This window comes from Physcomitrium patens, chromosome 21 (genome assembly GCF_059467195.1).
Source record: "Physcomitrium patens ecotype Gransden chromosome 21, ASM5946719v1, whole genome shotgun sequence".
Taxonomy (NCBI): Eukaryota; Viridiplantae; Streptophyta; class Bryopsida; order Funariales; family Funariaceae; genus Physcomitrium; species Physcomitrium patens.
The window spans coordinates 11,523,174-11,547,756 of record NC_143430.1 but is presented as its reverse complement, the minus strand read 5'-3'; the positions used below and the strand labels follow the sequence as shown (position 1 = coordinate 11,547,756).

Here is a 24,583-nt window from a genome sequence, read left to right as displayed (position 1 = left end):
TTGCCTGCTGCTGCTGCAGGTCGTCGTCGTCTTCTTGTGTGGGATTATGATGCTTTAACCCCCCCCTCCCCCCACTCCATGTCATCCGTGGATGATGCCGATGATCCTCCTCCCTTTTCATCTTCATCATCATCGTCGCAGTAGCTGGATGACAGGGGAGCGGAGGGAAGATGATGGAGGAGGAGGAGGAGGAGGAGGAGGAGATGGGGCACAGCACAGCCCAGTCCCCTCCCTGCAGCAGTAGAATGAAGGGGATGACGATGAGGATGGAGGGGGGGGGGGGGGAGAAGGGGGGAGGGGAGAGCCAAAGCGGGGAACGAAGGAGGAAAGCAGGAAACCAGACTCCTCAGTGACAAGTGAGTGAGCAGTGAGTGAGAGTGAGTGACAAGTGAGTGAGAAGTGAGTCGGAGCGTGTTTTACCGCACCCACTCACTGCTCCCGGGTAGTTGACAGCAGTCGCGGTACCACAGAAACATCGCTGGCAAGGGGAGCGCGAGAGAGAGAGTCTCATCTCGCAGGGGGTGAGATGAGTAAGTGGGAGAGGTGAAGTCGACGGATTGGAATGAGTCTAGAGTGAGTATTCCCGGGGGAGGTCTTTTTTCCCTTCTTCTTCTTCTTCTTCTTCTTTTCCAGGGTCAGGTAGTTTAGTGGGTCGACAGTGAGGGATTCTTTTAAATATATTTATTCCATTTTTTTTTCCTTCTCTCGTTTTTATTTTTATTTTTTTAAAATGGGTTTTCCCCAGCAGTAGAAGAGTGCTTTTATGGTGGTGGGTTTTGAGGTTTAGGGGGTTTTGAGTTCGGTGAAACGGTGAAGTGGGGGGGTTGATTGGCAGAGGGTGTGGGATCACATCCCTTTTTTGGTTGGGGAGGCTGAACGGGACGAGGTGAGAGCGAGAGAGTGGTGGTTTTTTTCACCTGGATTGGACAATTGGGCTTTGGCGGCGTGGGGATCTTTCTGCAAAGAGGGGGGGCGGGGTGAACGTTGTCGGAAGCGGGAATGAGTGGGGTCGTACGCGGGCGTAAATGTGTATGCGTTCTGTGGAATGGTTGTGGGGTGGAGGGTTCCTGACGTTCCTGCTGCGGGTAGATTGAGGGGCCGTGGTTCTTTTGCCGAGACCGGATAAGTTTATATTCTTTCTTTGTAGAGGCGTAAGCGGGTTTGAGAAGAAGGAAATAGTAAGAAGATGCAGAGCACTGGACAATATGGAGTCTCTGACTCGCCACAATTTCTAGTGGCGAGAGCGCCTCACATATTTTCCATCTCGCATGACAGTATTTCTCTCTCCCCCCCAGCTGGCCATGCGCACCAGGGACATCACCCTCATCAACACCACCTCCCTCACCACCTACAGGCCCCGCATCACCTCTATGGCGGGCACCTCTCTCACCAGCCACACCCTAGTTTGCAACAAATTCACCAACCACAATCTTCTCACGCATCCCATGCACAGCATCTACAGCATGCGCAACACCCACAGCATTCACAACATGCGCCGCATTCACAGCACCCTGCGCATCCGTTGCCTCAGCTGCAGCAGGCGCAGCAACAGCCAGCTTCTCATGCATCCTCTTCCCACCAGGATGTCCCTCAGCAACAGCTTCAGCAGGTGCAGCAGCAAGAAGAACAACATAAGCAGCTGGTTAGGGAGCAACAGCAGGCGCAAGAGCAACAACATGCCCAGGAGCAAATGGTTCAGCAGTTAGGTTTGGGTGATCCAGACTCACCGGATGCTCCTTCACCAATTGCGAGTCGTCCCTCGCCAACAAATTACAGCAAACTTTTGCTATCTGCCCAGCAAGATGACGAGGGACTCGAGGAGGAGCGGGGGAATTCTGGAGGGAATCGGTGGCCCAGAGCCGAGACGCTTGCACTCATTCAGATTCGGTCCGACTTAGACGCTAACTTTCGGGATTCTGGCGTGAAGGGTCCGTTGTGGGAAGATGTTTCGCGGTAAGTTGCTAATCCATCTGTAACTCTCTGATCTTATCGACAAATACTGGTCGATTGAGTCCGTCGTAGAACACGGTATTGTCGCCTGCTAAGGGAGGGTACCAAGCTCTTCCACTGCATGTCGTGTCAAAGATAAGCTCCCCTGCGTAGTTCACGAGAATTTTTAAAATTAGTTTGTGTTGTGTTCAAGGATCTACACCGGTTCGTGGTTGTTTCAAGCCACTCTTAACCTAGAAAAGTTAGTTTGGGAAACATGTCATGAACTTGTGGGATTGACCGAAGTTTGATTGCCGCAGAAAACTCGCGGAGATGGGATATAACAGAAGTGGGAAGAAGTGTAAGGAGAAATTCGAAAATATTCACAAATACTATAAGAAGTCGAAAGATGGAAGGGCAGGGAGACAAGATGGCAAAAGTTACCGTTTCTTTGCCCAGCTGGACGCATTATTTGGTGGCCAACAAACCTCGACGCAAGTAGAAACGGACACAGCTGCTGCCGTCCTACTTATAGGAAACGCTCCCCCTCTAGGAATATCACCTACCGATCAGGATCTCAATGTCTCCGTTCAAAGGGCATCGGAAGTTAGTACAGGGGTAACTGTGTCTAAGTCGTCTGATGATGATTACGATGGACCTGGAAGTGGTTTGCGCGACAACCAAGATAAGAAAAAGAATAGGAAGAGGAAGCAGATAGAATCTGTGAAGTTTGGGACCCCCAAGCTTGACTTTTTTGAGACGTTAATGAAGAACATGATTGATAAGCAGGAAGCTATGCAAATGAGGTTCTTGGAAATGATAGAAAAAATGGAGCAGGACAGGCAGGCGAAAGAGGACGCGTGGAGAAGGCAGGAGGTGGCCCGTTGGCAACGGGAACATGATCTTCGAGCTCAAGAGAATGCCATAGCTGCAGCGAGGGATAGTGCATTGATATCCTTCTTGCAGAAGGTAACTGGACAAAATATTCAGCTTTCGAACTTTAGTACTCCTCTTCCCACAGGGATCCCACCTACTAGAGAGTCAGAAGAGTGAGCACCTTGCCTGGACCCTGCTGTGGAAGTACGCTACAGAAAATGAATATCATCGTGCTTGTGCTCATCATTTGCGAAGACAATAGTTCGGAAGAAGGATTTTCACGTCGGCGTAAACATCGAACCAACACGGTTTCTTTGTTGAACACACGGCTACAGTGCAGTGATTGCGATGTCAATGAGATGAATATTGGTTCGAGGAATTGTCCCGGTGCCGATGATCATGTTAGGTAGAGAGGTCAAGCTTTGAGTTAAATCTTTCGGCGCCGAATGCGGGGTGTGTGCGGGTTTTACATAGCGTGCCAAAATGCGATGGAGGCACATGATCCGGCTCTACAAGCCCAAGTTTTCAGCCTGTAATGCCAGACGCCTTAATTGTACAGGGGCGTTCCATCGGTACGCCCTCCTTGTCATCATACTAAGTAGATGATTGAGAATTTTTCAAAACTTAAATCAATTTTAAAAATTGCTTTAACAATTATTCTCTTGGAGACATCTGGGAACTAGAGTTATCACGTTTAGACGCAGGTGTTTGCACATTGTCCACATCGTCAACGATTTGTTACTGTGTTTTCTAAGGATATGAAGCGGCATTGTATGTGTGTTGCATTTGGTTTGGATTCTCAAATGTGATATAGATTGGTTAGTTTAAGTTGCTGGAGAGCTTTTCTTCTCACGGGATAGGTTGCTGTGATGTCTCTTATTGACGTATTAGGTTATCCTTGCAGGTACTACTGGACTGGTTTGCGATGGAGTTCACCAATTAAAACATTTGGTTGAGTCTTGTTGATTGCGCAGAAGAACCTTACGCGAGATGTACAGTCGGGAGAATGTAACATACCAAGTTAGCTTTTAGCATGAAATTATAGGGCTTTGAGATGGTTGGGTCAGAAAGGTTTAGGTGTTTCGTCAATCATAGATTTGAACGATACTGTCGCTGCTGGATGGCAATCCACCCGGGACGTGTTTCGGAATGTTTTGAAAATACCCCTTTTGTCTTTTTATCTTCCGAGTTACCTCTCCCTTTTTTTTTGTTGTTTTTTTCGCAAAATATCAGTTCTGGGAACTTCTCGTGATTCTCTTCTCAACTCCAAATCACCACATGGGCTATGAGTTTTCAGGCCTCTGACGGCTCAACTTAAATGACTTAACAGACTCACGCAAGTTCAGAGGGTGCCGTTTGTTTGCATTGCACATGGCTTGATCTTGTGTTCTGAAACCTTACAGTACGTGGAAGAAGTGATTTGAGCCCCTACTTTTTGCGGCATGTGACACACAAACGGCAACCATGACCACACCACCTCTGACGTTGACTCCAGCTCCAGCGTTTGAGTTGAATTGAGCCTTCCAATCACGAAAAGAAACTGCACCGTTGCTGGTGGACCATCACTGATGAAGAAGGGAGTGATCTGCATCCTCCATGAAGTGTATTACTTTTTACCTGAGTAGTTGCAATTATTTCCAGAGTATGCGACTGCACCTACTTCATATCCTGCTGTGTGTGTAAGTAATATGAATTAGGCATTGTTTACGAATAGTATCTTCTCTGATCAGGTTACACGGGATTTGCATTTATCTCTCGCTAAACTAGCAGATTCTGTTCTCTTCCAGAAAGCTTATTCCTGTCTTGAGAGTAACGACCAAATGGTACGACGCATCTTGGATCTATACAAGTTGCAAGCAAGGACAACAATTATTCAAGGCTGTGGAATTTTGTTTCTCATGGATTCAATGTTTTCTTTCATGGTTCTGCACTTCTTTTTTTTTTGGTCCAATCCTGCAAGATCTTGGATGGAATGTGTGAACTAGTCTGCAACTCGTACATTCTTTCTCTTCTCTTCAGATGTGTGGGGATGTTCTACTCATGGAGTTGTTTGGTTCAAACTCGTGTGTTCACAAGATATTCTACAATGGATGTTTTAGATTCTTTGGTGTTTGTAGAAACATACAGTGAACCAAAAAAGGATAAATCAATTCATATCATTTAGACACATAATTCTTAGTTGGAAAATTAGCAAATAATTAGACTAAAAAACACTAGTAAAAGCCACATGATTTTACCTTTATCACGCAATAAAACTTGAGAAAAATAGGAAAGGAAAAAATAAAAGGTAGACGAAGAATTGTTTGATAATTAAAATGTACTTTGTGAAACAATTGGCTTGAGGAACAAGAATTGTCAAAAGGTAGAGTGACAGAAATTGGGCTAATTGATGAATCCTAACTCACTTGTATTGACTGCACTGGTTGACAAAATATATCCATCAGCTTCAACAAGCTCGTACGTTGCAAATACATATTTATGTACAGAATATGGCAAATTAACTTGATTGATGCAATATTCCATGCATCCCCCATATATACAATAACAACATATGGGGGGTGCATGGTATATGGCCTAGAGGTTCTCTTAAACAATTGGGCATAAGGAAAAACGAAATTAAAAGAGATTTGTTTCGAGTAACAAAAGTAATTGAAGCATTATTTAAGAGTATAAAAATATATAATATGGTATTTTAATGTTTTAAAAGGTATATGCAAAATAAAAATGTGATCTTTAAATATGTAAATACATAACATAACAACGAACAGGTCAAACATTGTGGTGTGCTATTTATTTTATTTTATTTTTACTTTATGAATCATTTTTAAATAATGTCTCTGAATGCTTAGTAAATACCAGAAATTAAAGTTTTGTAGTTCCAACATTACAAGCTAATAAAATACCAAACCCAAAGTAGGGTACATTCTTTAATGACCATTGTATTAAGTGCTGGTAAGTTTGCATCTAACCATTTGAGTACTACGTCTTATACTGATTTACATTTACAACCTTTGTAGTTTTAAGTCACAACATGAGCGTTATGAAATTACAATCAATAGGAAAACCCTTTTTGAAGACATAGAAGAGTTGGTACAAAATAAAGTTCAAGAATATTTTTATGCTTAAAAATAAGCCAACATCGTGCACTTAATCAAATGTTTCTTCTGGACCCAAAATTTGATCATGTTTACACTTTGTGAATACCTACATTTTTACTATTATTATTATTATTATTATTTAAAAAATATATGGATATATATATATATATATATTTAATTCGATCACAAAATCTCAAGCATGAATTACTTATAAAATAAAATTTAATTGGGATGGAAATGAAAGCAAACCCAAATAGTGTTCATGAAGTCTTTGAGCAGAGGTTTTTTCCGAGTGCTTAACTTTAAAGTAACCCGAAGCGTTAAAGGAAGTCCAACAGAAATCACTCTATATTTTGCTCGAGAGACATTTTTCATCCAATAAGTTATTCATCCATCCATTTTACCATTCGTCGACTAGTCAATTATCATTATTAGGGTTTGTTTTTTCACCTGCTTTTAGTTGTTGTAGTTGTAGTTGCAGCTCTAAGTTCTCTTCAGGCTCCTGAACCGTGACGCCATTGCTCGGAGATATTTGACCTTGAAATCTTCCTGATCGGATCCGCAACGCCGTGTTTTCATGGATGATTTCTCGTGAGTTTCATGGAGATTTTTGGTGTGGTTTTTCCTCGTCCTGGCAATGGTAGGGACGGGAGCTGGAGAGGTCGAAGTAGCAGGTGGAAGAGGAGGGGGAGCTAGGATTTCCGGAATATTTTTCAGATTTCGAAAGTTCCGTGATCTGGTGTTTTTGACAAGCATGAATTGCGTTAGCTAATTCCCAAACTCGGAGCTGGTCGTATTTTCGCTGTTCAACTCTGCTAATTGCTACATTTCTTTCGGTAGATCTGGCGGATTTGATTTGGAAATGCCTCTCTTACATGCCTGCATTCTGCTAGACCTAAGTTTACGATCTCAATTAAGTTTTCGGAGGTTCTCATCGAGCAGATTGTTTGCGAGGGATTGAAGAGTGAAAGTGTCTGTATTGAATCTTCCACTATTGACTGATCGGCGTATTTTAGGTCGCTCAAGGCCTAAGATGGGTACGTTTTCATTCGAGTAAGTTTTTAACTGTAGTCTTTTTGAAAACCAACAACAGCCGATGCTACTTAGAAGACAGGGCCAGCAATGTGATTGACACACCGCAGAGTGTCAAGTAAAGCGAGGGCCGCAAGATTTCGCAAATGCTGCGGAATCTCATCTGTCTTAGTTTGGCGCATTGATTGCTATACAAGCTAATCATCGCATTATTATAGAATCAATTAATAATGAAAAACAAGTGGGGCTTTCTGCATTCGTGGTTGTGTACGAGTTAGTTGTCATAGCCTGCATGGATTGCCACTCTTGATGCTGCTAAGACAAAACCATTTGATGGGGAAAATGATGATGAGTCATTGTCTTATCTCTTCTAAAGCTCTACATAGTAGACCGGGTTAGATTCAGAAATCTCTGACGCAAACTTGAGAAATCATTATAGGTGACACGGATTTGGGACCTTACTGTCGGCTACATAAACTCATTACTGCTCTCGATTCACAATTTCCTAATAGCATGCAAGTCGGCTCGTCTACTATCATGGAGTTTCTGTATAGGTAGTTATCTGGGAGTTTTTCGATTTTCTGCTTTTACTTACATCCTATTGGTCCTTGTATTACTTTAGCTGATTCTTGAATATCCTCGAACATTGTATTTCTTCGTTCGGCGAGCCTCGCCATTCCACCCTTTCAAGGTCCATATCTATTCACCTTCAAAAAAATTAATGTCAAATAATTTCTCATTTTTTGCTGGTTCATAGCTGACTATGATGCATGGAGAGGACTGGTTGGTTTTTACACCTCCCTTCAGATGTAAGCCACTCAAATTTTAGCTTCGTTGATAATATAATGCAAGTGATTGGTATCAATCATTCCAATAAGCACCACATTCATTGTTGTTCCAACTGTTGGTCCTCGCATTTTTAATTCTTGCGGGTACTAATGCTATTTTTGTTAATCAGTCATTGTGCACTGGAAGGGAGTGGATGACTTTTATAAGTATCTCTATGTACAAGTAGTATACCGCATCTCCCCGTGGAGCACGGTGATTTTGGAGAGCACTTTGTCATAAATATGATCAGGCACAAGCAAACTGTCTTCTGATTCCAGAAACTTAGTTTTGCATAGTCTGCAAATGCGGTATACTACTTGAATTTTGCCGAAGTACGTGCATTATCATGACGTAGACATCCTGTGCTACTTTGCGAGAGGCCTAAAATTATTTTACGCTTTTTGGGTATGTGAGCCACTATTGATTTGTTACATTTGTGACTCAGTTCGGTGTGGAAAAACATTTGTTGCAATGGATCAAGTTTTGTTTAATAGTTTTTGTTAGTAGGATCCCTGCCTTTTCGCTTTCTGTATGCTCTCTGGTAGTTTGTAAGATTTTCATCTCAGAATTTGCTCAATAGTTCATAATGCAGTATAAAATGGGATCATTACATCGTCTGTGAAGATCTTGGATGTTTTTGGTGTGCGTCATAAATCCTCGTGTCTGTTGTCCGATGCATGCATTTGCTTTTATAGGATAGGAGGCATCGTCAATTTGCGGGTTGCATGAAAACACCACTCTGCAGCAACTGACTTGAGCTACAATTAGAGCCTGCGTGCTTCGCATGGAGTTTATATGGTATGCACTTAAATTGCAATTTTCATGTTCTAGTGTATTAATTTATATAGTTAAATTCTTTATTTTATTAGACACTCAAATTATTATTTTCATAAAAGAAAGTGTCTTGAAAGGGCACAAATGCAAGAATAAACGTCGTTGATACATACTACACATAGCTAAGCATTGTTCTGCAGATTGTTGAATTAACTTATTATTATTATTATTATCATTCAAATTAGTACTTATGTAATTTTTGTGCACAATTCTTTTTCTTAAGTAAATTCACATTACTCATATATATGAGCAATGACATAAAAACAAGATTTTACTTCTATTAATAAAACCATCAATTCACATACATTACTGTAATGCACATACATTACTGTAATGCACATACATTACTGTAATGCATGACATTTCATTCATGCTAAAATTTGTATTGCATGATGTAATCTCCAGTTTTGATGCTCTTGCATTGGTACTTCAGAACAATCCTCACACATCAAGACAATATTTAGGAGTACTTTACACAGGGAATAAGCTAAAAGGCTATAATTATCAAATGTTTTCATTGATTGAAATCAAAAAGCCTTGTTGAGACGGCTTGTATTTAGAAAATAAGTCCAAAGGCCCTAAGATAAAAATATGAGGTAGAATATACTTTTTTGCTACTCATAATTATTTGAATCAAGATATGAGATGACATATTTAGGCATGTAATAAAAGAATGATTTGATTCATTTCATGGCCTCTTTTCACTTTATATTGCTTCTAAAAGAAGTCTTTTCTTTACTTAGTAGATCTTGATAAGGCTTTTAAACCATGATTTTTCAAAGAGGGCTTCTAAGTATAAAGTGCCTCTTATTAGAGCCAAATACCCCACTAGAATTAAAGTAAAAAGATGTGGTAACAAATACTTACATGCATTGTGAATGGGTTGTCACCTTGATGACACGATGTTTCACTAGGATAACATAAAGTTACCTTCTTTGTCTACCTATTCTAGTTACGCTATATGAAACCTTTAAGAAATTTAGGTCTAGTATATTCTATTGTGGCTAAAATTAGTGTAATTTTTGGAGTCATCGTGAGATTTTGTCTTATGAGTGTGTCCGTTTGAGACAAGGTTGTCTTTAAGTTTTTTACACCATTCTTGTCTACTGTTATATGTGCTATCAATTAGCGAGAAGAGATCTTTGTCTCATATGTCGGTGGTTGCCATTGTTACAAAAATATGTAGTTGTAGATCTGGGACTATTATAGTTTAGTATCGATGTGCATATTTCTGAAGGCATTGATGTAAGGTGTGGGTTTCTTCATGTCTTTGGCCAGCTGTCATGGTTGTAGTGATGTCTTGTTTGATGTCTATGAAAAGTTGTTGTGTATCGTAATATAAGAACTTGTAGCTTGATGTGAGATTGTGTATAAGATTGTCTTGTCTAAGGCTGTAATAGTCAGTATCTCAGAAATGATAGTTTATTGCATTTCGAATAGTGATTTAGTTGCTATGAGGGTGTTGCACTAGTTCTTTTGGGACCAAATGTGTGTGGGGAACTAGTCGCCATGCTGGTTCCCTTATTGTTTCTTTAGCAAATTTTTTATTGGCTGTCCAAATGTCTTTAAAGAATTTATTTTTTGCAATGTATATGTCGAAGGTTCTCTAGTGTTATTATAAATCTCTCCACACTTCCATGCATATGTCTATTGTCATTTTTCATGTTTTGTATAATACTAATCCTATGTGGTATGGAACTCTTTCTCTATCATGTATACAATGATTACACCATATATTCCATTGTATCATCGTTTGGAATAATAGCCAAGATGTATTGGGAGAGACGTGGATAAAGGGAGTTAGCTCCTAAGTGTGTAGGGTAGGAGGTCTATATAGGACTTCCTTCCAATTGTTGAAAAGAGAGAGCATTGTTGATGCACATAGGTGGTTATATTTTGTCTATATAATATTTGTATAAGAACACTCCTAGAATGCATGGCTTATTATTTTCATAGAATCATTGTTGTATAAGGAATAGTAGCTATCTTTTTGCAACATATATTGTTATACTCTTATTAGGATTTTCCTCACAAATACTAACTTCTATATGACAAAGACTTTCTTTGGAAGCCTTAGATACGAGAGGTTGTAGTAAAATTCCTGGCATTTGTTGTTTCCAAAGTTATATTCCTTTAGAGTGCCTTCATCTTTTGGAAGAATTGCAATAGATTTTCTTTGGTGTCTATATTTTTGTTTTGTAGTATAATTAAAAAACATGGTATCAAAGAAGACTTTCTGTCTCTTCCACTTCCAATCTATTGGATCTAGTGGAAGTTGGCAAATGGATTTGTCCTTTGTAAGCCAGAGTGTCTGTCCTGTATCAAGCCTCTGTAGGAGGTTGTACTCTGTAAATATCCCATTGGCTCCTATGCATGATATAATGTGGACTTACTAGACTTTGGCTTCTCTAAGGTGTATTAGGCTTGTACTTGCATATTCTAATTCCTATGTACTAGTAATAATGTATTTATTTTCCTATAGTATTGTATTTTTGATTTAGAGTATATAGAAGATCTTTGCGATAGGACTATGAATATCAATTGTCTACCATTCTATAGCTGTGTATAGGTGAGCTTCTACTCAATGCCACGATATAATATCTAGGATTTTAGTACGTTGTGTGATCACTCTTTTGCTCCTTATAAGGCAGTACAAGGTCTATGAATTGTGTTAAGCCTATTAGTCAGTGGAGACTAGAATATCAAATGTCATCTTTATGAAATTGAATTGTTATTACCTAATGGCAAAGAAGAATCTTCCAAGGCTCAAGCCTTGAGGCTATATCCCTCACTATCAATTTTGCTAATAGAGCACAAATTTGTAATTTGGAGTCAAAAACTTTTAATCTCCCTTAGATTAGAAATTGAATTGTGGTGTTCTAATAGACCTTAGCTTATATTGCCCCTATAATAATGCCATATCATAGGTAGTTTTTGACTAGTGCCTTGATTCATTTGAAAACTTTAGATTCAATGCATGCTCAAAGGTAATGTACCATATGGAGGTTAGGATTATCTAGTTGATAATTATTATTTTTCTTGCAAGTGAGAGTTGTTTAGGCCCCTACTTAATGAGTTGTGAAGTAACTTGTTGGATTATTTTATTGCCATTGTCATCTAATATCATATAAAATCCAATTGAAAATTCCAAGTATCTCATTGTTGTTTTTGATCCTACCCAAGTGAGACCTTGTTGCTATCTCCATTCAAAATCTTTGGTTCTCTGTAATGTCTGAATTACCATTGTTTTATACCAATTAATTTTTGCCTCTAAAATTTGGTAGTATTTTTTAAGTGTATTTATTACTCTATTTAAGTTATTTGGATTTTTTTATAGGAATAAGGAGATGTCATCTACAAACATTGAGTTGGAGTGGCAAAATCAATCAGGAAGGATAAGTTTGTCTACTCTATTATTTTCATCATCGAGCATGTAATCAAGGACGTTGGCAACAAAAAGATAAAGATAGAGAGCTAATGGGCAACCTTATCTTATAGATTGCTCTGGTTTAAATGGCTCGCCATGGTCTCCATTGATTATTATCAAGGCTGCTACTTCTATGTTAAGAGCCATAACTCATTAGATCCATTTTGGTGAGAAGCCAATTTGCTTGATAATATCTTATAGAAAGTTCCAATTGATTCTGCCATATGTTTCTTTGAAATCTAGGAGCATTAATACTAGGTCTTAGTGGCTTTCTTCTACCCAAGCTATTGCTTGTGTGGCAAAGAAGATGTTATCAAATATACATTGACCTCTGACAAATCTTATTTGTGATTTGTAGATCCATCTAGGTAGATTAGATACTAGGCGATTAGCTAGTATCTTAGAAATGATCTTATAGATAATATTGAGTAAAGAGATTGAGTAGTAGTTAGTAATCAAGAATGAATCTTTTGGTTTACATATCAAAACAATCTTATTTGTATTGATTTTTGTAGGTAGATAGCCTTGTGTGAGAACTTCTTTAACTAGAGCTACTATGTCTTTACCGACTTCCTCCCAACAGGCTTGAAAGAATTCAAATAAAATCTTATCAAGTTTGGATACTTTTTCTTTTAGAAGGTCAAATATAGCTATTTTTATTTCTATTTTTGTATCATTCTTTTTTAAATCTATATTTTATGCTTCAATTATAAGTCTAAGTATACTTTGGAGGTGCTGATGATGAGCCTTCGTATTATCTTCGACTGCATTATCTATAGTATATAATTGTTTTTAGTATTCTTCAGCATATTTGGCCATATCTCGTTGATGTTTCAAGAGACTGCCATCTACATTGAATTTTCTTATTCAAAACTTTTGGTATTAGATTCCATAGTAATGGAAGAAATCCGCATTGCATCAATCTCCTACCTTGGTCCATTTAGCTAAAAAGAAGGTAAATTTTTTTTCTAGCCTTTAATGTCTAATTTTTTGAATGTTGACTTTTGTTGAGTTCAATGTTTCTCTAGCCTTCAAATCATGCCATTTTTTCTAGAACTCTAATTGTGCTATGAATGGTTTCTTGAATTATTTTTGATATTATTAATTCCAAGATTGTTGGGATTTTTTTGCTATTGCTATATTGATTGTACAGATTGTTTAAAAAGTAACTTGGATTCTGTTGCACCAAAAAGTAGCTATAGATTATTTGATTGCTTACTTCTATGTATCTTTTTCAAGAACATACTCATGTAAGCTAATAATTACATATACAAATAGGTGAAAGTAAGTAAAAGTAAGTAAAAGTAAGTTAATTCTATAGTATTTAATATGGAAGCTTCCTAAAAGCTTCATAGACGTTGCTTTGACTTCATAGGTGTCTTTAATTGACTTTTTGGATTAAAAACGTGGTCAACAAGTTGGCCATGTGCCACACATGTTGTTAGCTTGAAGATCAAGCTAACTATGTGGTCCACACATAGAAAAACTTGCCTTGTAAGTCAAGGCATGTGTCCTACAAAGTCAACACATATTGAAGGTCCTATAGAACGTTGCCATGTAGCTCCTAATTAGATAGTATATATAGAGACAAGAGTGAAGCCTTCTTCACTCTTGTCAATTTCTTTCTTGCTTCCAGTCTAGTTTCAAGGGTCTCTAGTTTTCTTGTCTTTTGGCAATAGCCATTCCAGTTTCTCTTTCAATATACATATTGGTTTATTTATATTTTGTTATCTTTCTTTGAGTGAAGGCTTACTTGACCGAATTACTTTTTCATCGAGTTCTTGTCCTTGACAGATTGACAAGAGTACACCTACAATATCAGAGCTTTGTCTAATCTTGATTAAGAGTGGATTACTCCTTTTTCTTGATAAGTTATAAGCATATTAGAAGTTTCGGATTACCCTCTTCTAAATTCATATTGTCTTTAGTATTTTTTTTGTTCTCAAGTCCTCTCTTCTATTTGTCTTGAGCAATATTAGACATCCTCTCTTTTCTAAGTATTATCATGGCAGAACTTGTTGAAATGAAGAGTACAATGGCACAAATGCAAGAGCAATTGAAGAAGTTAATACTTACGATGCATCAACTCAATTTACCACTACAAGGAGCAACAAGATTGGCAAGAAGTGAAGATATAGAAATGGTTGGAGCTGCTTCAACATCTATACCAAACCATGTCCTTTCTTCTATGGTGGAACGCCCTTCTAGTATTAGAGAACCAAGAATTGCCATACTCAAGAAGATTGATGGTACTAAATCAAAGTTTCGAGGATTTATCAATGAAGTACAATTTGTGATTGAACTTCAACCCCAAAGCTATCCAACTCTAGGATCGTAAGTTAGATTCATTGGTACGCTTCTTTCAAGTTCAGCACTATCATGGTTTTCATCTTTTCTTGAACGATGAAATCCAATATTCGATAATCTAGAGGCTTTTCCAACGGAGTTTCGATCCATGTATGGAGAACATGATGCAATTCGAATTGCAACCAATAAGATCTATATTTTACAACAAGGCAATCGATCAGTAACGTTGTACGCTTCACAATTTCGATAACTTGTAACTGATATCAAGTGGGATGATGCTGCACTTATTAGCCAATTTTTCTACGGATTACAATATGAGGTAAAAAAGTTAATGCTCAACTTATTTGATCCTCAAACATTGAGTCAAGCACTAGACTTTGCTGTGAAGTGCGACAATCACCTTTTTGAATTTCGATTTGAGAACCGTACAAGTGGACCTCAACGTTACTATAATTCAATGGCAACACCAACACCTCTTCAACACATACATTTGAAAGTAGAGGATATATAAATTGATGCAGTACGTTTCAAACCTCTTACTGAGCAAGAAAAAACTCATCGTCGCCAAGAAGGATTATGTTTATATTGTGGAGAACCAAAGCACACTCCTCAACATTGTCCAAAGAAACGACACAATCACAAAATGAGGAGTATGGCTGTGAAAGAAGACAATATGTCGGAAAACGAGTTTATACAGCTACAATAGGGATCGTGTGGTTGAAACCTTGCACAATATCTAATAAAGGTCCTATTCTCTCCTCAGAGCCCTCTCCTTGTTTAACATTAAATATTATTTTAGGACCTAAATATTGTAAAGCCTCTGCTTTGTTAGATTCAGGAGTCTCGGCATGTTTCTTAGATGAAGAATTTACTAAAAGACATAGCATATCTTTAGTAAAGAAAATTAAACCTGTTCATGTAGAAGTCATAGATGGTCGTCCATTGTCTTTTGGAGGTATTACTCATGAAATCCTTCCTATAGAAGTAATAATCAATGGTCATAATAGCTTTGTAGTATTTAATATCATTAGATCTCTCTCTAATCCAATCATTTTAGGTTTATTGTGATTAAAAAAATACAACCCTCAAATAGATTGGATTTTCCAAACTCCTACTTTCTCTAAAAATATAACTAATAGTGTAGTTAATCAAATAGACAGTCATAAGTCCAGTTCAATTAAATCCGTATTTATAGGTGTAAAAGCTTATTTACATGCTGCTATGAAAGAATCACCATATATTATTTATGCCACACCTATTTCTACTGGTAGAAAGACTTCAAGTGGCATTCCAAGCCAATATCAAGAATTTCAAGATGTATTCAAAAAAAAAAAAATGCGGATACATTCCCTGAACATCGTCCCTATGATTGCTCAATTGACCTTCAAGAAGGAGCACAATCGCCATTCGAACCAATCGATAGTTTATCACAAAATGAGTTGACTGAACTCAAGGAGTATATTGAAGAAAATCTAGCCAAGAAATTCATACGCCATTCTAAATCTCCGGCAGGAGCTCCAATTCTATTTGTGAAGAAAAAAGATGGATCATTGCGGATGTGTATTGATTATCGAGGATTCAACTAGATTACCATCTAGAACAGGTATACACTACCTTTAATATTTGAACTTCTTGATCAGCTGAATCAAGCTAAGATCTATACAAAAATAGATCTCTAGTGAGTATATAATCTAGTACGCATCAAAGGAGATGAATGGAAGACTGCGTTTCGAACTAGGTATGGACATTTTGAATACAACATCATGCCTTTTGGACTTACAAATGTACCAGCAGCTTTTCAACATCTAATGAATGATGTTTTTCGAGAGTTTTTGGACGATTTTGTAGTCTGTTATCTAGACGACATTTTGATCTATTCTAAGAATCCAGAAGAATATGAACTTCATGTTCATCATGTGTTACAAAAATTAAGAGATGCAAGACTCTATGCCAAGATAGAAAAGTGTGTATTCCACACTACTCAAGTTGATTTTTTAGGTTACATAATTTCAAATGATGGATTTATGATGGATCCTAAGAAAGTTCAAACTATTATAGATTGGAAGATCCCAAAAATGGTAAGAGATGTCCAATGCTTTTTGGGATTTGCCAACTACTATCGGATCTTCATCAAAGACTTCTCTCGAGTTGTAGCTCCACTTACACGTTTGACTTGTAAAAACAAACTCCGATGGAATCAAGAAATGGAAGTTGCTTTTGAATCTTTAAAGACAGTGTTTGTTTCTGTACCAATCTTGTATCGTGTTGATTTTTCCAAAGCATTCTTTATGGAAACAGATGCATCAAATTTTGCTCTGGGTGCGGTTTTATCACAAATGGGAACAGATGACAAACTTCATCGAGTAGCCTTTCATTCAAGAAAATTCTCAGCAGTAGAAATCAATTATGAGATCTATGACAAAGAACTTCTTGTAATTGTGGATTCTTTTCAAGAATGGCATCATTATCTAGAAGGCGCTTCTAGTCCAGTCACCGTATATATGGATCACAAGAACCTCGAGTATTTTATGTCAACATGCATATTAAATCATTTTCAAGCTCATTGGAGCATGTCTTTATCAAGATTCGAGTTCATCATCACTTATCGGCCAAGAAAACAACAAGATTTGTCCGATGCCTTGTCTAGACGTTCTTATCTTAGACCAAAAGAAGGAGATGCAACTTTTGAGCAACAAAGAACGGTTCTCTTGAAGCCGGAGCAATTTCATCTTTGAGCAATAAAATCAACATTGATCGTTGATTTAACTTTTTTCAAGCAAGTCCAGTTGAGTATGTCTTCAGACCCTCTTGTTCATGATATCAAGAATAATTCTTCTAAATCTCATGATCCCTCTAAATTTGAATTCAAGAACAACCTACTCTATTTCGAAGCATGCCTATATGTTCCAAAAGGAGAAGCACGTTTACGTATTCTTCAAGCTCGTCACGACTTCCCAGCAGCACGACATTTTGGATATAATAAGACTTTGGAGCTGATATCTAGGGATTTTTGGTGGCTTCAAATGTGGAAGGTAGTCAAAGATTTTGTAGAATCATGTGATGTTTGCTTAAGATCAAAAACTCCTCGTCATTGACCCTTTGGACTTTTTCAGCCATTACCCATTTTAAAACAACCATGGTCTTCTGTTTCTATGGACTTCATCACGGATCTTCCAATCTCAGGTTCTTATGACTCTATATTCGTGATAATAGATTGTTTTATCAAGATGGCACATTTTATACCATATACAAAATCTATCATACGTGAAGAAATAGCTAAGCTCTTTCTTGACAATATCTATCGCTATCATGGATTATCCAAGGATATTGTATCAGATAGGGGAACTCAATTTGTATCAAGATTTTGACGGACTCTTTTTAAGATTCTAAAAGTGAATATAAAACTATCTTCAGCATTCCATCTTCAAACTGATGGACAAACAAAGTGTGTTAATCAAGTTTTAGAGCAATATTTAAGATGTACCATTAACTACCAATAAGATGATTGGACAACTCTTTTGCCATTAGCAGAGTTTGCTTACAATAACACGGTACATTCTTCTACAAAATAAACACCTTTCTTTGCTAATTATGGTTATCATCTACGACTTGATACTTTTGACTTTTTAAAAGTTGATAATCCTATTGCGAAAGATTTGGCGATTCATTTATTAGAGCTTCATGCAACGATGAAGGTGTAGTTAAAAGAGGCTCAAGAACAACAAAAAATCAATGCGGATGTCTATCGAAAGGAACAACTACCATTTCTTATGGATGATAAGGTATGGCTACTTTGTCATAATATCAAGACCACTCGTCCTTGTGACAAGTTGGACTATCAAAGATTTGGACCATTTTCTATTTCTACACAAATCAATCCCGTTGCATATCGTTTACATCTATCGGAGTCAATGAAAATTCATCTAGTATTCTACGTATCTCTTCTTGAACCATATAAGATAGTGGACATATCAAGAAGATGACAAGCTCCACCTCCTCCTATAGAAGTGGACAATAATGAAGAGTTTGAAGTAGAAGAAGTCTTAGATTTAAAGCGACCCCAAAATTAATTGAAATATCTTGTCCATTGGCACGGATATGGTATTAGTGAATGCACATGGGAGCCAATAAAGAACCTTGCAAATGCAACAAAGGTGGTGGAGGCTTTTCATTGACGACATCCATTAAAATCAAGATAAAAACCTTCTTTATAAAAGAAACAACATCTAGGCAAGTAACATTCTACTTTCAATCCTTGTTCGTAGCTTCTTTGTAGTTGTGATGCTCAGGAGATGGAGAACCAACAACCAGCGGATTCGACTCAAGAGCCTTCATTTGCTGACCTGCTGGATGAGACATTACGATTGTCACAACCTTCAAGACGACGCAATCGAGATAAAGAACTTCAAGAACGACATATTTTCCCTCGAATAGATGGCGAGATACAACACGTTTGGTACCACAATTTGGGAAGGGACTCCCAATGTTTGGTGATTTTGCTAGAGGTAGGAACAACTCCTGATGGTGTTCCAAATGTTCTATTCGAAGGAAGTTATGAAGGCCTCAACAATGATCAAATAATTGGGTGGTCTTCCCGCCCTAGTATGGGACACTACCGATGGTTGAGAGGCCCTATCAATCATCTTCGAAGAGAACAAAGATCAGAATATGTGGCGAATATAATTCGTTACATCATAGATTTCTTTAACATATGATGACCACTCCTCGTGGAACTCGTCTCTAGAAGGGGGGTAATGTCACGGACATACTCATGTAAGCTAGTAATTACATGTATAAATAGGTAGAAGTAAGTAAAAGTCGATAAAAATAAGTTAATTCTACAGTATTTGATGTGAAAGCTTCCTAGAAGCTTCATAGATGTTACTTTGATTTTATAGGTGTCTTTAATTAACTTTTTGGGATTAGAAACGTAGTCAACAAGTTGGCCATGTGCCACACATATTGTTAACTTGAAGATCAAGCTAATTATGTGGCCCACACATAGAAAAACTTGCCTTGTAAGTGAAGGCATGTGTCCTACAAAGTCAACACATATTGAAGGTCCTATAGAACGTCACCACGTAGCCTCTAGTTAGATAGTATATATAGAGACAAGAGTGAAGCCTTCTTCACTCTTGTCAATTCTTTTCTTGCTTCCAGTCTAGTTTCAAGGGTCTCTAATTTTCTTGTATTTTCGTAATAGCCATTCCAGTTTCTCTTTCAATATACATACTTATTTATTTATATTTTGTTACCTTTCTTTGAGTAATGGCTCACTTGTCTGAATTGCTTTTTCATCGAATTCTATCTTTGACAATCTTTGAGGAGTTTGCGACTTTTTATTGTTGTTAATGGACTTTTATCAAAGAAGTGTATGTAGAAAAGTAGGAGACTAGTGAATTTTATTTTCATAAAAATATGTGAGTAGTTGGAGATGTTAGGCTAAAAAAGCCATATCTCAAATATTTCTCCTTATTCTTGCAACTTTGCTTTAACATATATTCTATCTTGACAGGTTAGGACTGTTTGAAGGATTGAACGACAATTATTCCAAATGTAAATTTTGTTTTTCAACTTCTTATATTCTCCCATGTAAAACATATCTAGAACTTGGAGTTTAGTGAGTAGATTGGTCTAGACAAGTACTTCTCTTATACCACGTCTTAGGATGGTATTGCCACTTTGTTTATTATCTAAAGATTCGACAAAATTAAAGTTTCCTTCTATAATCCAATGAGCTTCTAAGATTTGATAGTTGACAATTTTTTGTCATAGACTTGTTTGGAATCTAGTATGATTGTATCTATGTATGTTAAATATTTCAATTTTCATATTCGATGTAAGATTGAGTGTTATGAATTGTGCTCAGCCAAGAACAATAATTCCATGTTATTGAATGTTTGTTGTTATTTTTGTAAATGTTACTATGGTAGTCTTACTTGCAAGGCTATTCTCTAAGGCTAAGTATATTGTTGCATTCCAAAGTAGAGAGCCCTTTAAGAAGTCTAATTAAGCTAATCTCTTCATACAATCCTTCTGTGTAAATCTATGTTCATATAATAGGGCTATATCAGGTTTGGAGTATGTGTTTAGCATAAAGTCTCAGAGTTCTTTACATTTTCATATGCCTTCTAATTCCTTTCCAAGGCATTGAACATTGAATGAAGCCAGAATTAGGCCATCACTCATATGATTCAATTGGATAATCTATCCCTAGTTTCTATTCAAAGTAGATTAATGGCATCAGATAGGCAAGTATTATGGATTCTTAGGTCTTGTGAGCTATTAAATTGACTCACTTATTGTTTTAGGATAAAAATATGCATTTAGAATGCTTTAAATTACAATATGTAGTGAATAGTGTAGAAATCCTTAGAAAAATAGAAAATTAGAATGTCAATGGTAGAAATGGAGTCTTGGTAAGTCTTGAGGCAATTATCTTTGTTGATTTAGTATTTTTATTTATTTTTGAATATTAAGGATTATTTATTAAGACCAATATTTATATTAGTCTTCTATCTATATGACTACTTATAAAAACTATAAATGTTAGTAGTTAGAAGAAGCATGAAATAAAAAATAAGATTTATAGTGGATTTAAATTGATTTTTTTATTATTAAAAAATTTAAAAATTAGGAAAATTTAGCCTTAAATGAATATTAGCTTTATAGAAATATCATAAAAAATTTCAAAATTTATAGAGAAAATAAAATTTTTAGAGCAATTTTTAAGATCTTAATAAAAATGAGTTTTACCACTTTGGGAGCCTTTATGAAGAAATGGATCAAGATTTGAAGGCCACACAAGGTTTATAGGCTAATTGGGTATTTTTGAATATTATGGTGTGGTAAAAAATTTAAAAATATTGGTCCTTCTAATAGAAAATAGGAGGACCAACAGCTAATGTAGTACTTGTAGAAAGGAGAGTGTACAAGTCTCATATGGGTTGTAGCACCTTGAAGGTAGTTAGGAGGATAAGACTAAGGCCTTGTGGCATCTCTTAGACACCCTTACATACTACATGTGAGCCTTGGTGAGGCTCAAACCCTTGATCTATAAACAAGTTATCCTTAACATAAAATATTTTTACTTCACTTTTTAATTATTTACTTTCTATCTTTAAGACTTCATAACTTATTCATAATAATTCAGATTTATATGTTTCTTATATCATTGGAAAGATAATAAAATTATCTATCTAAAAATATTCTTTTTTATTTTTTATTAGATGAAAATACAGTAAAAAAACTGTGACTTATTTTTGGATGTTGTAATTACTTGATTTCATTTCTTTTACTTGTATATATGGTTTTAGTTTAATTTAGTATCGGATCTATATTGCTGCCAAAGAGGATTGGAAGAGATTGCCATTGGTTGTGTCAATATTTTATTATTGTTAGCTCATTAATGTGAATAAAGAATATCCATATATAGATTTGTGTGTTGTCTTGAGTACTCTAGTCTGCAATCCAATGAATGTCACTCCATCAGCATAATAAGTTAGGTCCATTATTTTGATTTATAATCTATCATCGCAACTTCTTCATGGTTAAATTTATCAAGTTGGTAGGTATAGTTGATTAGATCCAGTCTGCCTTATTGGATGTTTATTGGAATTATAGTGTATGCATTGAAGCTTCCATATTCTGTGAGATCAATAGTTCCAATGAATTCAAAGAAGACCTTATCAGTATCGAGGTGACTTGCTCATAAGACATTCCATTGGTAGAAGAGAGGAGGGGATATTCTCAATGCTTGCCAGAATCAAGGATGAATTAATGGAAAGTCATAGCAAATTGGTCCTTTGAGCACTATATTGTAAACAAAATATCTTAGTTCTTAAACTTGAATTGTTTACTAAGAGTTTGGATTCTGTTCTATGCACTAGTGAATTAGATCTCAAAGTATCTACTACCAAGTATGGTCATTAAAGAGTATGAGGGATGCAGGTTGCGAGTAGCCCATTTATGAAGGAAGTGAAATTTCGGATGTTTGTACATATATCCTATGAGGGTATATTTTTCTTCATGTGATATCTGGGCTTCCATCTATTAGAAAGTACTCTGACTAAGATTTACTCTAACTGTGGTATATTTGGATTGTATTTATAGCAATAGCATGTCTGGTGATGCAAAGATTTTTGTAATTTCTACCATTGCAGAGTCAATTCTATACGCTTAGAGGAGAGTTTTTGCATTCAATTTCATGTGTGTTACTAATCGCTCTAGTTCATTGTCTATAAAATACTGATATATTAGATCTAATTGGAGATTTCTTTGTAAAACCTCTTCTATAATGTTCCTCTTCACCTAAATATAGTCTTAGAATTATTTCAGTGTGTGATGAACAAGTTCTTTGATTTTCATTCCCAATATTGTAACTTGGTTGGTGTTGGCATTGTGGTCATTTGGTAGGTATCCTATGTACTGGATGTGGATTATAATTGTAGTAGTAGTGTACTGGGTGGAGTCATGGTGAAGCTCCAGCATATTCTTTCTATCTCTTTTAATACTTAAAATATTGTGTGGATCCCTTATTAAGGCCTTCAGTGGTTTTGGTATTGATAGTGGCATTGTATCTTGCTCTTGTTTAAGTAGAGTCTAGTTGGATTCTCCTTCATCTGGAAAATAGAGAAGTTGGAGCTCAAAGCTCTCCTTGGATCTTCTCTCCTTTGAGTTGAGACTAACAAAACTATCACAACTTTCTTGTATTTCAAGTAGGGTGTCTAAGGATGGAATACTTACTTGTAAATTTGGTGTTGTTATCATTAGAGGTGGATCCTGTTCATGTATCTTTTGTTGTCCTCTCCCTATACCAATCATGATCTTCAATTGTACCTTGCTTCTTAATACATATGCTAGTTCTTTTTGGATAGTATTAATGCCTTCCTTCTGGCAGCTACTTTCTCCTCGTTTCTCCATGGCTCTCGGTGTATTAGTGTTCAACTACTCTAAGTTCTATTGTTTTGGAAACTAAGATTTCTAAAACGTTCTAATTCTATCGGTTACCTTACTTGTAAATTAATTGGCTAGGTCAAAAAATCTGGATCTATAATATAAGTGTCCAATCTATCTACAATCTATTGCTTCATAATCTCCTAGAGTATTGTAAAGCTTCTCCAATTGTAGAAGTTGAATGTGCTCACTAAAACGTCAAAAATCACTCATTTCGATAATATTGGATCTCTAGGGTGCGGCTCTAGATTTCATGGAGCCCTTGCTCTTGCTCCTCTCTCTTGTCTCTTATTAGAGCTATTTGAGAACTCAACTATTGCAAGTAATGTAGAATGTAAGTTTTATGGTTAGTTATTTATTTTTTAAAATTACATTCAAAGCATCTTTTTCATTGTTATTTATTTTGCTATTCAAGCAATTTTTATTAATAATACTAACAAACATGCTTCTTTGAAGGTATTAGTGATTTTGTAAGTAGTTTTATAATTATAAGAATGAAGCTTCTTATCATTGTCTTAAGGATTAAACCATGGAGCAAGACTAATTGAAATAAGAGTTGAGGGTTGTTGATAGTCATTTTCATAAATCTTAAAAAAAAAATGGTAGAAAGACATTTGTGTAGGAACCAAACATTATAGTCCAACAACATACTACTAGACATAATAAAAAGAAGAGGATGATGTTATTTCTAATGGTATTTCATTGACAGGTTTTATGGTATAAATCTTTTTAATATTATTTAATGTGCAACCAATTTTATTTTTATTTCTATTTTTTTATTCATGTCTAAAACTTAAAATAGAACTACAAAGACAAAGATAATCATATCCAAGTGCACATGATGAAATAGATACTTACAAGCATAGGTAAGATATCTAATATGTGATATTTAAATAATTAGGTTTTTTTATTAAATATTATATATATATATATATATATATATATATATATATTATATATTATATATCATTATAATTTAGACCATCCAATACAATAACTTTAGAACAAAATGAAATGAAGGTGGGATATAGCAATGTTGTAAGCTATCTTTTTAGAAAAAGATAGTAAAAGAATTCAAGTAGTTATAATTTTTAAATCAACACATATCTACCTTTTATTGTAAAATCTTAGAAACCAATGTCAAATATAAATCTAAGTAAAAAAATATATATTTTAAAGAAAAAAAGGTCAAAAGGATAAAAATCAATAATTAAATAAGAATATGATATAATAACTAAAATATTTTTGCCATGGTATGAAAAGACTTAAAAGCCACAAAGGAAAAAAGTCTTAAAAA

General features: G+C 36.1%; 1 protein-coding gene across 1 annotated transcript; it reads left to right on the top strand.

The window, feature by feature from the left end:
* Positions 1-285: 285 nt before the first annotated feature.
* Positions 286-3,985, top strand: LOC112274291 (trihelix transcription factor GTL1). Its single transcript, XM_024503638.3, has 3 exons — positions 286-1,953; positions 2,250-3,377; positions 3,710-3,985. Exons 1-2 carry the CDS (start codon positions 1,187-1,189, stop codon positions 2,980-2,982), a joined length of 1,500 nt encoding a protein of 499 aa, XP_024359406.1. The 5' UTR covers positions 286-1,186; the 3' UTR covers positions 2,983-3,377; positions 3,710-3,985.
* Positions 3,986-24,583: the final 20,598 nt, after the last annotated feature.

What these genes read in the sequence shown, in the direction of transcription:
- LOC112274291 (XM_024503638.3), top strand. Translation starts at nt 1,187, where the DNA reads ATGCAGAGCACTGGACAATATGGAGTCTCTGACTCGCCACAATTTCTA. An exon ending in TTGTGGGAAGATGTTTCGCG is followed by an intron (nt 1,954 to 2,249) that starts GTAAGTTGCTAA and finishes TGATTGCCGCAG; the next exon opens with AAAACTCGCGGAGATGGGAT.